This window comes from Bubalus kerabau, chromosome 4, assembly GCF_029407905.1.
Source record: "Bubalus kerabau isolate K-KA32 ecotype Philippines breed swamp buffalo chromosome 4, PCC_UOA_SB_1v2, whole genome shotgun sequence".
Lineage (NCBI taxonomy): Eukaryota > Metazoa > Chordata > Mammalia > Artiodactyla > Bovidae > Bubalus > Bubalus kerabau.
The window spans coordinates 44,601,648-44,616,571 of record NC_073627.1 but is presented as its reverse complement, the minus strand read 5'-3'; the positions used below and the strand labels follow the sequence as shown (position 1 = coordinate 44,616,571).

At 39.0% G+C, this 14,924-nt stretch overlaps 1 protein-coding gene across 2 annotated transcripts in view; it reads left to right on the top strand.

Annotated features, from left to right (window-relative positions):
• NLK (nemo like kinase) overlaps nucleotides 1–14,924 on the top strand; it is a 128,982-nt gene that overhangs the window by 98,164 nt on the left and 15,894 nt on the right. For both annotated transcript variants that reach the window (XR_008713162.1, XM_055577155.1), the window contains exons 4-7: nucleotides 2,625–2,731; nucleotides 4,204–4,289; nucleotides 8,662–8,871; nucleotides 12,468–12,569. Coding sequence is in view for 1 of the 2 variants with exons in the window: in XM_055577155.1 (XP_055433130.1) it covers nucleotides 2,625–2,731; nucleotides 4,204–4,289; nucleotides 8,662–8,871; nucleotides 12,468–12,569 (505 nt within the window). In the remaining variant the exon portion in view is untranslated. The remainder of the gene's footprint in view (nucleotides 1–2,624; nucleotides 2,732–4,203; nucleotides 4,290–8,661; nucleotides 8,872–12,467; nucleotides 12,570–14,924) is intronic.

The window sequence follows — 14,924 nt, the reverse complement described above, 5'->3', positions numbered from 1 at the left end:
CTGACATCCCATACAGATAAGTACTCTGTTCAGGAGTTTTCTTTTCCTGAGTAAACCACAAGTTGACGATACAGGGATGTCAGTTGTGAAGTTTTTCTGTGTTTGCTCTGTTGTTCTGTTTTTTCCCTGTGTAATGTTCCTTTGTTTTCATCCCTTGAGATTTCTGGAACCAACTCAGGAATATGAGAACCTCTGATTAAGGCTTAATGGTGCAAATAGAAAATTTTTTCCCCTGTCTCTATCCTATGATTAAGATTTCCCAGTTGGGGGTGGGGGGGGCGGGGAGACTTTTTAGTATATACAAGAGGGTTAATATCCTTAATATGTAAGGCACTTCTATAAATAAAATTATCACCCCAGTAGAAAACTGAGTTAAAAAAAAGAAACACTTCTCTCTCTTCACTCCTCCTCTCTTTTTTCTCCTCTCATACTCACACATATATGTGGCCAATAAACATGTAAACAGTTTCCATCTGAAAACAACATTTGATAAAACACAGAACTTTATTGCTAAAATCCTTCCTACAGTCCCCAAGAATTCATACTGGAAGAGGCAGAAACCTCTACTGGCAGTAATGAGAACCCAGAAGCAGGTTACTTCTTGCTCAGAACATCAGAGCAGCTAAGGAACTGAGGGCATCAGGTATCTTAGAAAGTAGGGATACACGTAGGTCTAAACCCAGAGTTGCTTTCAGGCCTTCGTTAGAAGTAGTAAAGACGTCAGGTGTCTTTTCCTATCCCACAGGAGACCAAGTAAAGCCTTACTCCCTGGTGACAGCAGGAGCTAAGCTGTAGTGTCTTTGGCTCTTCCCTGCTCTTACAGAATATCTTGGACATGTTATTTTGAGCCGTCAGTGAGTCATCCATTGGAGATGATGAGTAGACAGTTAAATATACAAGGCTGGACTTAAGGCAAGAAAATTACTAGAGATGTAAAGTTGGGAGTCGTCAGCATGGATGTTTATTTAAAGTCATGGGACTCTCTTCGATTACCCTAGAGAGTGAGTATCTGAAGAGAAGAGGACCAAGCCCTGGGGCATTTCAGCAGTAAATGGTTGGGCAGGAGCACCAACAAAGGGAATGAAAGGAAACAAAAAGAAAGGGAGAAGGAAAGTCAGAGCTGAATGTTCCAGTAGCCATTTGGAGGAAATGCCTCACAAAAGAGGGGTTGGCCGACTATGTATGTCAGCTGTTACCAATTTTTCATTCTCCCTATGCCCAAGATGTCCCTTTTCCTACTTGTTTGCGCTGAAAAATTAAATTAGAAGTGTTTTTAAGTCCCCAAATAATAATCACTTACTACAAGAGACTTTTTAAAGCTCAGAAAGGTAAGATACAAAACCTCATGTCACTTTTTTGAAAATGTAAGTTATGTCCAGCACTTACCCTTCCAATGAACATGCCAGTGCTGAAACAAGAGCCCCTGCCCTGGATCCTTTTAGTTTTTTATAGCTAATGGTGAGCACCCAAAGACTCCAGCCTCCATAATATCTTTCTCATAGAAGAATTTTAGGATCTGAGGAAATACGTAAGAAAGCAGACTAACTCTGCTGTCTTTTGTCTTGCCTTTCCCCGCTTTCAGGTGCACAGGGCCGGGGAGGAAGCCTTAGTGTTTTACTCAGAAAGTGAAACTTTTACAAGGTGTCAAAAGTATTGGAATACAGTTGATTTACAATGTTGTGTTAATTTCTGCTGTATAGCAAAGTGAATCATTCATAATATACCCACCCTTTTTTAGATTCTTTTCACATATAGAATGTGTCAAAAGAATTTAAATCCTGTAAGAGCCTCCTAAACTCAAAGGCCCTCTTCCCTTGTCTGAAGGAAGCTTTTAAATCATAAAACTTGCCTAAAATTTTAAGGAGTTGTTACTGAAGGCAGGGGTAAGTCATGAATCTGTCCTTTCTAGATAAGCAAAAGACGGTGTCTTTACCAAGAGAATTCCACATCTCCATTACTGCCTGGGCCCTAGCCTTCGATCATCTGCCTCATGTTGATTGTGCAAAACCCTGAGGAAATACTGAGTACAAAGCATAGGAAGCTTAAAATTAAGTATGGGAGGTATACATGTATAACAAGTTAAATAATAAAAGTTCAGTTGTGAAGACTGTAGAGACTGAGATATGAACTAACGATTTTGCATGTTTTTCGGAGTACCATGCTTTACAAAGTAACTGAAGCCACTGTTAATGGATGGATTACATCTTTTGCTTTGGTGCCATGGTGGCCTAGCGTGAGACCAGCACTCTTTCTTGTTTGGATTCAGAGGACACTCCAGGAACATGTCTGAATAGACCCTGAGACTGCGAGAAATGTGAAATGAATCTTCACATTTCTCCTGATCTGGCTGTCTTTGAAAATATTTACCCTTATTTTTCTCTTTTGTAGTGCTAATTATAGTCACTTGATTGTTAACTTCTAATTTTTTAAAATTATTTCATTTTGGCAGTGTTTTCATCTTAGGAGGGCTAGAATTGTCATCTCTTTTCATGCTGTCCTAAAGCTTTCTTTCCTTAAAGCTCTTTCCAGCCTTAAAAAGAGAAGTTATTTATTTAGAGTTGGTACCTAATTTATAGGGTTTGGGGGCTGAATTCTCTGAACTCTCCTTAACTAAAAATCTCAAGATATGTTGTCACAGAACTGATGCAGAGTGACCTGCATAAAATTATCGTCTCTCCTCAACCACTCAGCTCAGATCATGTCAAAGTTTTTCTTTATCAGATTTTGCGAGGTAAGACTTTCTCTGTGAAGAAAAAGGTAGTGTCACTGTATAAATGAAATGTTTTGCTCTTCATTTGAACTAACCTGACCTTCCAAGGCTAACTTCTTGCCTAACAACTTTTTTTCTTCTGACCAAAGTATATTTAATACTCTCTATCCTTGATGTTAAATAAGAAGCTTTTAAGGGTAGCCAGATGGTTTTTTTCAGTGATGGAAGAGAAGGTCCTTTCTAATTCATTAGGTAGTCAAGGGGGTTAATCTCGGGGGGTACATAAGCAGGATGTTTTGCCACAAAGCTTCCACTGAACAGCCTTTAGTAGGAGTATGTGGCTGGCATCAGATGATTAACTGAAAAGGAACTGTGTTTCCTATGGATGACATACATTCTTTAAGCCGGCAGTAGGTGGGCCTGGTCTGAGAGTTGGCAGGCATGCCTGAGTTCCACTCTAGAAAAGCAAAATGACTTTTAAAGTCAAAGCGTGGAGAAGACTGACAGAAACAGCCAACTAACTCACTCTCCAGCCTGGCTCATTAAAGAGCACTGACGTGATGGAGAAACATTTTGGGCTGGCATTGTTGGAGCTTCCTCTGGCCATCAGGTGTGTCCTTCAGAATTTTGGCATTACACCTGTTTAAAGCTGAAACAGTTTTCTTACCTAGTAAAATTTTTTCTCCCATAGGATTCAAAGAATTAAGACATTCCTTATAAAAATTGAAAAGCATCTGCCAAAGGAATTAAAACACATACACAGTGTTAAAACTAGAAAGTTCACCTTCTGTAGATTTGTTGATATTTGGGAGTGGGGGAGGTGGCAGAAGGAAGATACTGGATAGAGGATCTTCTTTAACATTGCAGAAAATGTGATTTGCTTTAGTTTATTCAGAAGTCTCAGCCTTGAAGCTGTGCCTTTTACCTAGCACTGCTAAAGCCCACAGACTTTATAAAGATATCAAAAATATTTTTAAAGTAATTAATTACCTTCCTGATTCTCAGTGGTAGAGAGTACTACCAACAGACCTGGGCAAGTTTCTGAATTTTGTCTCATCAGTGAAAATCTGTCCTGGAAAAGGCTTGCTGTTGGTTAATGGGAACTATTTTGTGGCAGCAGCTCACAATCAGCTTGAGAGTGTCCAGAATATCCAGAGCTCCAGGAGCCACACTTAGAAACTGTTCAAGGTTATTGGTCTGGTCAGCCTTAACTCCAGGGCTTGGAATGCTTATCTGTACTTAAACCTACATAATCTTTCAAATTATAGACATTATCTCTAGACTGTGCAAACCTTTGATGACATTTTATTTTACTGTAGCAAAATTACAGTTTTTTGAGGTAGGACTAAGTCAAGCTTTTAATAATGTTCATTATGCAGTTATTTAGAGAACAATTTAAAATCCTGTACTCTTGTTTCTATGGTTTTCCCCCAAATCATTGGTTGAGTAAAAGGAATTAAATATCTGCAGTTAAATTCTGTTTGTTATTTCAGGTTTGAAATATCTCCATTCAGCTGGCATTTTACATCGAGACATTAAGCCAGGGAATCTCCTTGTGAACAGCAACTGTGTTCTAAAGGTAGCTTTTCATTTTATTTAAACATCTAGGAAACAAGTGGAATGTCAGTCTGTGTTTAAGAACACGTTTTTGTGAAAGAAATGGTTAAATTTATTTTCATCACTTTACCAGAAATTAAAGAACCCAGTGTTCTCCACCAGTATCAGTAGTCATGGACAAAATAGTAACTTAATTTGTAGTCTTGGCTCATGGTTTCTTCATGATATTTTGCACATATTTTGGTAACATTGGAATCAGAATTGCAATGTGACTAGAAAGAAGACTAGAGAAGGTGATTTCTTTTCAGCTTGTTCCATTACAAAGAAAGTGTATATCAGAAAAAAGATTGGAAGACTAGTAAGCATCTACTTACATGACAATCAAGTATGGTTTTTAAGAAGACTGTATGTTTTTGCACAGCTGATGTTTTTATATGCTGTTTGCCTGAGGCAGCAAAGTAGGGAAATAGAAACATTTAAAAGTGAAAATACTAAGCCAGAAAAGGGTCAAAGGTATTTCCACAGTATGTAGTGGCCAATCCTCAGTTACTCCTCTGAAGGGGTATTGATTTCAGGGTTTATTATGGTTAGCAGCCCCCATATCTCAAGACATCAATTTCAGTTTTACTCTCGCTGCAGTACCACCCCCATTGTCTTTTGTTAGAGTGGCTCACAAATAGCAAAATCCACATGTGTGCATTGCCCTCTCCCTAACAGAAATGTGTCTTAACAGACCTCCTAAATAGTGAAGGGCCCACCATATCTTTCCTCTGGTAAGGTAAGGGCCTTAAGAGGTAAGGGCCTTCCTAGAGCTGAGTCATCTCTGTGAAAGCAAATTAAAATTCCACTTATTTTATGAGTGGCTGCAGTATTATATGGTGCTTCAGTCTACAGTAAATATTCTTAACATTTCAATTGATATATTTGAAAAAGAAAAGAACTGTTTATAAACGTTGCCTACTTTAAATGTAATCAACTGTCATTAGTACTTATCCTGTTGGCAGTTAAACTAAACCTTAAAACCAAGCATATAAATGAATTTCATTTTTTATTTTAAATGCTTTCTTTAAACTGTGGGCCAGTTTTCTTTAAAAGCTAGTGTGTTAAACTGCTTTTGAATAAAAAAAAAAAAATCTCCCTTCACTCTATATATGAAGAACTCTGCTCCTGTTTTAAGTCTAGAAAGATTAAAAACACCTATTTTTCATATTTTCCTTGAAAACATCTAATATTATACTTAATTCTTTTGTTTCCACAGATAATTAATTATCCCAAAAACCATTAAAGTAAAAACTACCAAAGTAAATTTTCCTTCTATAGGTCATTGAGTTCACTCCCCTGCCGCTTTTCACTGTGGGACTGCCCTGGTGGTCCAGTGGCTAAGACTGTGAACTTTCAATGCAGGGGGCCCAGGTTCAATCTGTAGTCAGGAAACTAGATCCCATTTGCCACAGCTAAGACCCAGTGCAGCCCAATAAATTAATTAAAAAATAAATAAATAAAAAGAGCTGTAACCAGGCTTCCCAGGTGGCTCAGTGGTATAGAATCCACCTGCCAATGCAGAAGACACAGGTTTGATCCCTGCTCTGGGAAGATCCCATGTGCTATGGAGCAACTCAGACTGTATGCCACAACTGTTGAGCCTATACTCTGGAGCCCCGGAGCCACACCTTCTGAGCCCATGTGCTGCAACTGCTAAAGCCCACACACCCTAGAGCCTATGCTCTGCACCAAGAGAAACCAATGTAATGAGAAACCCAGGCACCACAACTAGAGAGTAGCCCCTGGTCACCTCAAGTACAGAAAAGCCCACGCAGCCACGAAGTCCCAGCACAGCCAAAAACAAATAAATATAGTAGTAGCAAACTGTTAAAACACAGTGTGATGAACATCTTCAGACCTTATCTCCATAACCCATTGTAATTCTTTTTTTAAAATAATCAAAAACCTTAGAGTCAGAAATTCTTTGACTTATGCAGACCAAGTCACTTATATGACAGTTTAAACCAGTTTCTGCTTATTTCAGTTTCTGGTTGGAAAACTTCACAAAGCTTTTGTGTAGAGCCTGTCATGCTTGATGCCATTAACTACTTGCAGTCCATTTTCTAAATTGTCTTTTATGGTGTTGTAACTTCCAGCTACATGAAAGAGTAACTAAAAGAAAATGTCATTTATGAATAAACAACATACAGGTCAGAACAAATTGAAATTTTGCTCTGCTCCTTTAACTTGTCTTAGCAGCCTACTTTTAAAAGCCAGAGTAGATTGCCAATCTACTGATGCTAATTCTCTCTTCTCAAATGTAAAAATTCGTAGAAAATAATTATGACAAACATTTTTAAAAATCATCCTTTCAGATTGAGAATCTATTTTGTTTACTGTTAGGCACAAAGCAGATAATTTTGCTGGAAATTGCAATATCTTTTTGGTTACCTGATCATATAAGCTTCTTACTTTGGATTTAGCCTGTCTTCAAGATAAATTGCCAAAAAATGAATCCAGATATTTTTTTTTTTTTTTTTTTTTTTAAACAAAAGGCTTGCTTTATAAGAGAAAACATTTTCTGTTGGGTAAGGTGGTGTTTTGTTTTGTTTTAATACCAGAGAAATAAAGTGGATTTTTAGTTTGTTTTGTTTTATTTTAAAAGATAGCCTAAAAATGTTTGGTCAAGTAATAGAGTTTTAAAATATTATATGTTATTTGAACACCAGTCTTTGGGAGGATTTGATAAACAACATATGCCTGTTTTCCTTTTTGGTATAGTTTTTCTGTGTGGTCTGAAAATTTACTTTCATTTTAAGTTTTAAAGATGTTTGTTTCATACTGATTTGTCCCCACATATAGACCTGCATTCATTTGATGTGACCAGACATAGTAGATTCGAGATAAAAAGAGAAGATTGCAAAAAATTCAGGGTAAAATATGGTTTCTTTAAAGCAGTAGTTTTCCAATGTTTTTTTAAGCTACGAGATCCTTTTTTCAAATAAAATATTATGGTAGGACCTCAACGTAGAATGCAGATAAGTATTATTTTGTCAGTTATATTAATAATATTGACTCAGACTTAATCAATGAGAACACTGGAGCTTAGATGGTCATTCCTCTCTTATCTCTTCCTCAATGCTCCCAGTTTCTGTTTTGGTTGCCCAGTATCAAGAAAGCCTCAATCCCTGAAAATAAGCAGAATTTGCTGGCGGTGGCACTGCTGCCGTTCACTAACAGCTCACCTTGCAGCCTCCAAAACCTTTTCACTTAAACAGAAAGCGCAAGACTTGCCTGGTGGTCTAGTGGTTAAGAATCTGCCTGCCAGTGCAGGCATGGCTTCGATCCCTGGTCCCTGGTCCCGGAACTAAGATACCACGTGCTGCAGGGGAACCAAGCCCATGTGCCATAACTAGAGCCTGCGCTCTGCAGCAAGAGAGGCCACTGCAGTGAGAAGCCTGCACACTGCAACGGGAGAGTAACCCTCACTCTCCACAACTAGAGAAAAAAAAGCCTGTGTGCTGCAACAAAGACCCAGCACAGCCAAAAATAAACAGAAAGCGCAAGAAAAGATTTATTCCTAGGTTTGTAGGCAAACTAACCAGTCTTTCTCATTTACCATTATGTCTCCAAGTTCTAGCACACTGCCTAAAATAGGCATTCAATTAATTAAATGTTTATGGCATGAAGAATTGAAGGGACCTGTTAGCATTGGTATTCTACAGTGTGCTGCTTTTTGACATATTCACACAATGGATTGTGAATTAGTATTTTAAATATTTATAGATTCATGTGAAATTTAGGTAAAATGTTCATGGAACTCCTGAAGTACCTCAGGATTCAGCAGGACTCTGTTTGAAACCCATAGCTTTGAAGAAATTTTACTGTGTATATTCCATAAAGATAGTGAACATATGGGAATTCCCTGGTGGTCTAAGTGGCTGGGACTTGATGGCTTCACTGCCAAGGCCTGGGGTTCATCTCTGATCAGGGAGCAAAGATCCCACAAGCCATGCAGTGCAGCCAAAAACAAACAAAAAAATAGTGAACATAGTTAGCTCAGGAGGTCTTTTTTTTCCCTTATGATATCTTCCTCCATAAGCAGCCTTGAAAATAAATTAGCTTGGTTTCTTCATTAAACCTAAAAGTATACATTCATTAAAAACAAATGAAAAGTGCAAAGCTTGTCTTTACGATAATTCTGTATAGAAATATGGAAGTTTGAGACTTTCTTCCCTCTCATCCAAATAATATCAAAATACACTGACACAAATGTACTCCACCTGTGTCACTGAAGACTTTGCAAAGTTCAGAGGTCTGTCAGGTTTTGGTTTTTTATTATTTTGTTCTCCTATTCCACTTGTAAATATATTTGTCTATTTGACAACATTCTGATAATCTATTCTGTTTAGATTTGTGATTTTGGATTGGCCAGAGTGGAAGAATTAGATGAATCCCGTCACATGACTCAGGAAGTTGTTACTCAGTATTATCGGGCTCCAGAAATCCTGATGGGCAGCCGTCATTACAGCAATGCTATTGACATCTGGTCTGTCGGATGTATCTTTGCAGAACTACTAGGACGAAGAATACTGTTTCAGGCACAGAGTCCCATTCAGCAGGTATGATTTCACTTTAGGCTTTAGGAATTTTCAATTCTATTACAGATTTAAAGGAAAAACCATCTTGCGCACATCTTGGGCTTATTCACTGTACTGTCTAAATTGCTTTTAGCAAATTCAAGTTCTCTTAAAATCAGAAAGTTATGAAGATTACAGAGAGATTGATTTTGTAGCCTACGAGCCTATTAGAGGGAACGTTGACTTTATTACACGCACTGATGCATGGCAGCAGACTCCGCTGTAAGAGTTTGCACAGGTGTAATCTTCAGTGGTTCAAGAGCCTCTGTTCTTACTGAAAGGATCTGACTCGAAAATGTATTTGGTGACTTAATGTACTTACACTTTGTGCTTAGAATACAAATTTTGAGTGTTGACTTCTTTAAATATGAACATTTAGAACCCTTTCCAACCTTTCCTGGACTAAATTATTTAAATATGGCAGAGAATATCAGAAGCTGATTAAAATGTTGGAAACCATTTGTGGTACTTTAACTGTCTGCCTTTATAAACTAATTTATTACTACCCACATTTTCTTTGGTCTAATTCTTAAGTATTTTTTATTCATAAAAATTTTAACAATCTTGTTTGCATGAGAAGAATGTAACAATGGCGAGTCAGGCTGTACAATCCAGTTGGTGGATTCAAATCCTACTCTGCCACTTGCTATCAGTCAAATCCTGGACAAGTTAAACTGTTCTGAGGATTGTTGTGCAGAATAAATGAAGTAGTAGAGCCAAAACTAAGGCCTGGAGTCTGGTAAGCACTCCATAAATGTTAGCAATTATGATGGTGGTGGCGACGGTGTGCCAGGGTATGAGGGATACAGCTGTAAATAAGACAAAGCTTTCTGAAACTTTCATGTGAGACAGAAAATAAATAAGTATGGGGGGCTTCCCTGATGGTCCAGTGGTTAAGGCTCTGCACTTCCAGTGCAAGGGACGTGGATTTGATCCCTGGCCGGGGAACTAGGATCCATATGCCTCAGAGCATCTAAGCCTGTGAGCCACAGCTTCTGAGCTCATGACCCACAACTAGAGAGCTTGTGCACCACAGTGAAAGATCCCAGATGATACAAACCAAGACCTGACGTGTTCAAACAAATATCTTTTTAAAGAAAATAAATATAATCCCAAGTAATGATAAGTACTACCAAAAAGAATTAAACCAGGTTAGGGATAGAGAATGATGATGGAGCCAGAGCAGTGCTAAAAAGCCATCTGAAGGAGTAACATTTGAGGAGAGACTCAAGTGAAATGAGGGAGCAAGATATCAGGGACAAATATTCCCGGCACAGGGACAGCCAGAAGGTGCCTGGATGGAGGTGACACCAGGGGCACACCAGGGACAAAAGGGACGACCAGCATAATAGAACCTGCTGAGGCAGGAACAAGTGTGGGTGTGCCAGAGTGGTGGCTTGATGAAGGAAGAGTGTGTAGGAGATGAGGTCGCAGAAAAAGAGCCTGCCTGACCTTGGCGACCTGATACGGACTTTGGGTTCTGTTCTGTCCAAAGTGTGATGGAAAGCTGTCTGTTTTTGAGCAAGAGAGTGTTAAGATTTGATTGATCACACTTGAAAAGATCACCCTACCTACTGTGTATCTTTGTAAATAATTCATGCACTTGACGAAAAATGAAGCCATCTCCTTTAGGCTCGGTCTACCAAGAATTGTTAACTGATACATTAGAAACTATATGCTCTGATCAACATTTAAATTTATTTCTCTGCCATACATCCAGTCATTTTTGTTTAAGTCTACATCTTTTAAAATTGATCGTGGTGATAAAAAAATTAATCGTATATAAATCCAGTGTCGGGTACTATTGATAGTATCCACTTTATTACTCAGTTTCTTTAGAAAGTAGAGTTTAACAGCCTTACCTATAAGATGACATTCATATATGGACATAAGCTGCCATACAGATGAGCTTAAATAGGGACTTACTTCCCTGGTGGTACAGAGGGTAAGAATCCATCTGCTAATGCAGGGGACACAGGTTTGATCACTGATCCAGGAAGATTCCACATGCCTCAGAGCAACAAAGTCCATGCGCCACAGCTACTCAGCCCACAGTCTAGAACCCAAGAGCTACAACTACTGAAGCCCGTGCACCTAGAGCCTGTGCTCTGCAACAAGAGAATCCTGAGCTAGGGAGCAGCCCCCACTCTGCACAGCTGGAGAAAACCCATGCACAGCAACAAAGACCCAGTGCTGAAAAGAATGTACAAAGGAAAATGTGAAGCAACCGGAACGGGATTCAGATATCTCATTTGCTAGAGAAATAACATAGGTCTTGAGTTTTTCAGTCTGATGTAGCCACTGAAGGAGAACTCACATCTATCCGTCACCATTGTATTTTGGAGTGAGAAATCAAGATCTATAATGAAAACAGAGTCTAACTTATAAATGGAAGTATTAATAGATATTTGCTGTAGCATTTTCTCTTTGAGAAGTAAATATCCTATGTGCTGTAGTATCAGCAGACTTCATTAAAATGTTCCTTATCCATAGATCTGAGCCATTTAAATAATTTTATTTATTTTTGTCTGTGCTGGGTCTTCATTGCTGCATGGGCTTTTTTCTAGTTGTGGCGAGCAGGGGCTTCTCTTTGCGGTGACTTCTCGTTGAAGAGCCCAGGCTCTAGAGCACAGACTCAACAGTTGTGCCACACAAACTTAGGTGTTTCAAGGCATGTGGGATCTTCCCGAATCAGGGATAAAACCTGTGTCTCATGCATTAGCAGCCGGATTCTTTACCACTGGGCCATCAGGGAAGCCTGGGTCTGACCCATTTTAGACAACTTTCTCAATATTTCCCGTTGTTTTCATGAACTGCTCATTTCCTTTTGTGTTTCTTAGAGGTCCAAACGTATCGCCAAGTCACTTTTCCCAGAAAGCTTTTGCACAGAGATGTTTAATTCTGTGCAAAACAAGCTACTTGAGAAACTCCATTATCCTGGAGGGCAGTGATACTGAGGGCCACCCCATGGTTTAGTTAAGTGCAGGAAATAGTGCTTTGTATTTGGAAATCCCAGAACCAGGAGAAGTATTCTCTAGGTAAGAATTTTCCATCCTGAAAGAATTAGAATGAGACATCATTGCTAATTGGGTTAGAATAATCATAGCACTTACAGAAAGTTGTTAAGGCAGTTTGCTATCTACAAGGGCTTGTTTGTGAGAAGACCGTTTTTTTGGTCTCTTTTATTGGGCCCAGCTAACTAGACATGGCCTTATACAGTGTCACAGTTTTCTGGGCACCACAGCTTTTCACCAGTGTAAAAGATTATGTGTGGTGTGAAGACACAGAGCAGGCACATGCAGACTCATAAATTTCTGTCACCTTGGAATACCTTGGTGGCCAAAACCGTTTTCTTTATTTCTATCATATAGATCCCAAGTGAACATTTTTCTGTCTTATCTTGTTTTTTTATAGTCCAGAAAGTAAAAATAGAGGCTCCTACCAGTTAATCTGGAACTTTCCTTAAGTTTTCTGCTCCCCTCCATATCTGGTCCTCATCTCTCAGGCTGTGACATAAGAGTAATGAAAGGTTGTTTCCATGAGCTTACTAACCCTCTGTATTTCCTGTTTGTTCATAGTTGGATTTGATCACAGATCTCTTGGGCACACCATCACTGGAAGCAATGAGGACGGCTTGTGAAGGCGCTAAGGCACACATACTCAGGGGTCCTCATAAACAGGTGAGGCCCTGTATTTGGTCACCATCTGGCAGAGTTTCCCTCCCACAGAATAACGAGATGAGAATTTTTAAACAAAAACATTACATGTAGGTTTTATTAATTTTTTTTATGTCATGGCCATAGGTAAAATGTTAAAATATTTGTCAAACCCAATAGGATATAGTAATTCCCAGTGCTGTAGGAGAAAGTACTTTTGTAGCACCTTTGCTAGTAAATGACCTCTGGCTTTGGTCTCCTGGTTTTTGCGTTGCTGGGGACAAGTTACAGGGGGTGGATCCTTGACCTCAGTACCATAACCTCGTATATGTGTATCAAGCTGTCATTTTCACATACTGAGCCGAAATACCCGGTATCTCTCATTCCAGCCAGGAATGTGAAGCTGTTTCTATTGCACTCTTGCCACTAACACAGAATTAGATGTGAATGTTATTAGAAAAGAAGTATGAACAGAGATTGCCAGATTTGCACTGATCAATATTACTTGCAACCAGCCAAGTCACTGCTGAGAAAGATGAGATGGTTATTATCTTCACCCTGTTGATTGAGCAGCATTTTTTAGAAGCACTTTCCTAATCTCCTTGGCAAAACAGCTTAATGATGTGAAGAGTGAGTAAGGGGAATACTTTTCCTAGGAACAACAACCCGAGACAGAAGGGAGAAGGCTTGAGCAGGGAGCATCGGCAACTCTTCCCTGGGCTTCGCCTTGCTTTCTTTTACAATGGGCATTGAGATGATCTGATTGATCGTTAGAAGATCTGGTTGATGTAATTGATAGACCAAGTGACAGACGGAATTTGGCAGTCCTCAGATTACCTGCCAGACATTTGATCAAGGCGTTGCCTTTTCTTTGGAGTTCCCTGTCTATGATTCTGGTGTGAATCTGGAGCTTCCATTTCCACAGGCAAAAAAGGCAATGGGTAAAGCGTGTTATCTTCTAAAACCAGCCTGAACTAGTCATTGTAGATTTACTACTAGAGATGGTGTTTTAAATAGCCCCCTGCTAGTTACATCTTTCTGAAATGATGGGGGCGCTGACTCCCTTAGAAGAGCACAGTCTCAACCTAGAGGAAGGTTCTATATTCAAAGAAAGATCTAACAAGATCTGTTATGTTCAATTTACTGGCCAGTATCAGGGATATTAAACTAGTTTATCAATACCTGGCATATATACCTTCAAAGCAGATTTTTTAAATATTTTGTTTGTGTATTTGCAAGTAAATATGGGTACATGTAAAATAAAAATTTTACAGAGTTAGTCGTTCTCAGCTACCCCCATGTCATCCTAGTCTCCTCTGGATTAATTTGAGACTATCTTTCCAGACATTTTTCTATGCATTTACATATATTTGTACAAACAGAAATATATCCTATTGTTTGTTGGGACTTTTTAAAAAATACACATATACAGAAGGAAAACCTAATTGGCTGTCTTCTTAAAGTCACAGATTACTGCCTCAAATTAATATACTTGTGTTGGTTGATTAATATACATCCTTCCAAGTGGTTTATCAGTCAGGATTCTTTCCACTGAAACTCAGTTAAAGCTGACTGAAGCCAAAAAGGATACTTAACTTAGGGCTCATGTAACCGAAAAGTCTTGAGCTACCACTGACTTGGGGCTCTGCTGGATTCAGGTAGTCAAATGATATTTCATACCAGGAATTTGCCTCTCTTCTGTTCTGTTTTCCTGTATTTTGGCTTCATTTTCAGAACAGGCTTTCCCCCATGAGTTGGCCAAAATGGAGCCAGTAATCTAGGCCTACATTCTATTAGCATATCAATCCTTCGGGAAAGAGCTTTCCCAACTAGATTCATAAAAATATTTGGAGGGTCTCTGATTCTGTTGGGAATGTACTTGGTCATGAGGAATAGAAAACCTTGCTTGTGTGTTAGTCGCTTAGTCGTGTCCCGACTCTTTGCAACCCCATAGACTGTATCCTGTCAGGCTCCTCTGGCTATTGAAGTCTCCAGACAAGAATACTGGAGTGGAAAAAAAAAAAAAAAAAGAATACTGGAGTGGGCTGCCATTTTCTTCTCCAGGGGATCTTCTGACCCAGGGATTGAACCTGAGTCTCCTGCATTGCAGGCAGATTCCTTACCATCTGAGCTACAGGGAAATCCCAAAAACCTTGCTTATAATGGTCTAAAGAAATAGAAGTTTATTTTTTCCTCATATCAAAAAGTCCCAGAGGTAGGCAGTCTGGTGATGGCATCGCAGCATGTCATCGATTATGTCTGTTTTTTTTTCTCTCTTTTTTCCCCTTTAGCATGTGACTTCATACTCTCTTGCCTATTGCCTCGTAGTCACAAAAGGACAATAGCTTGTCCACAAATCATGTCCATATTCAAAGCAAG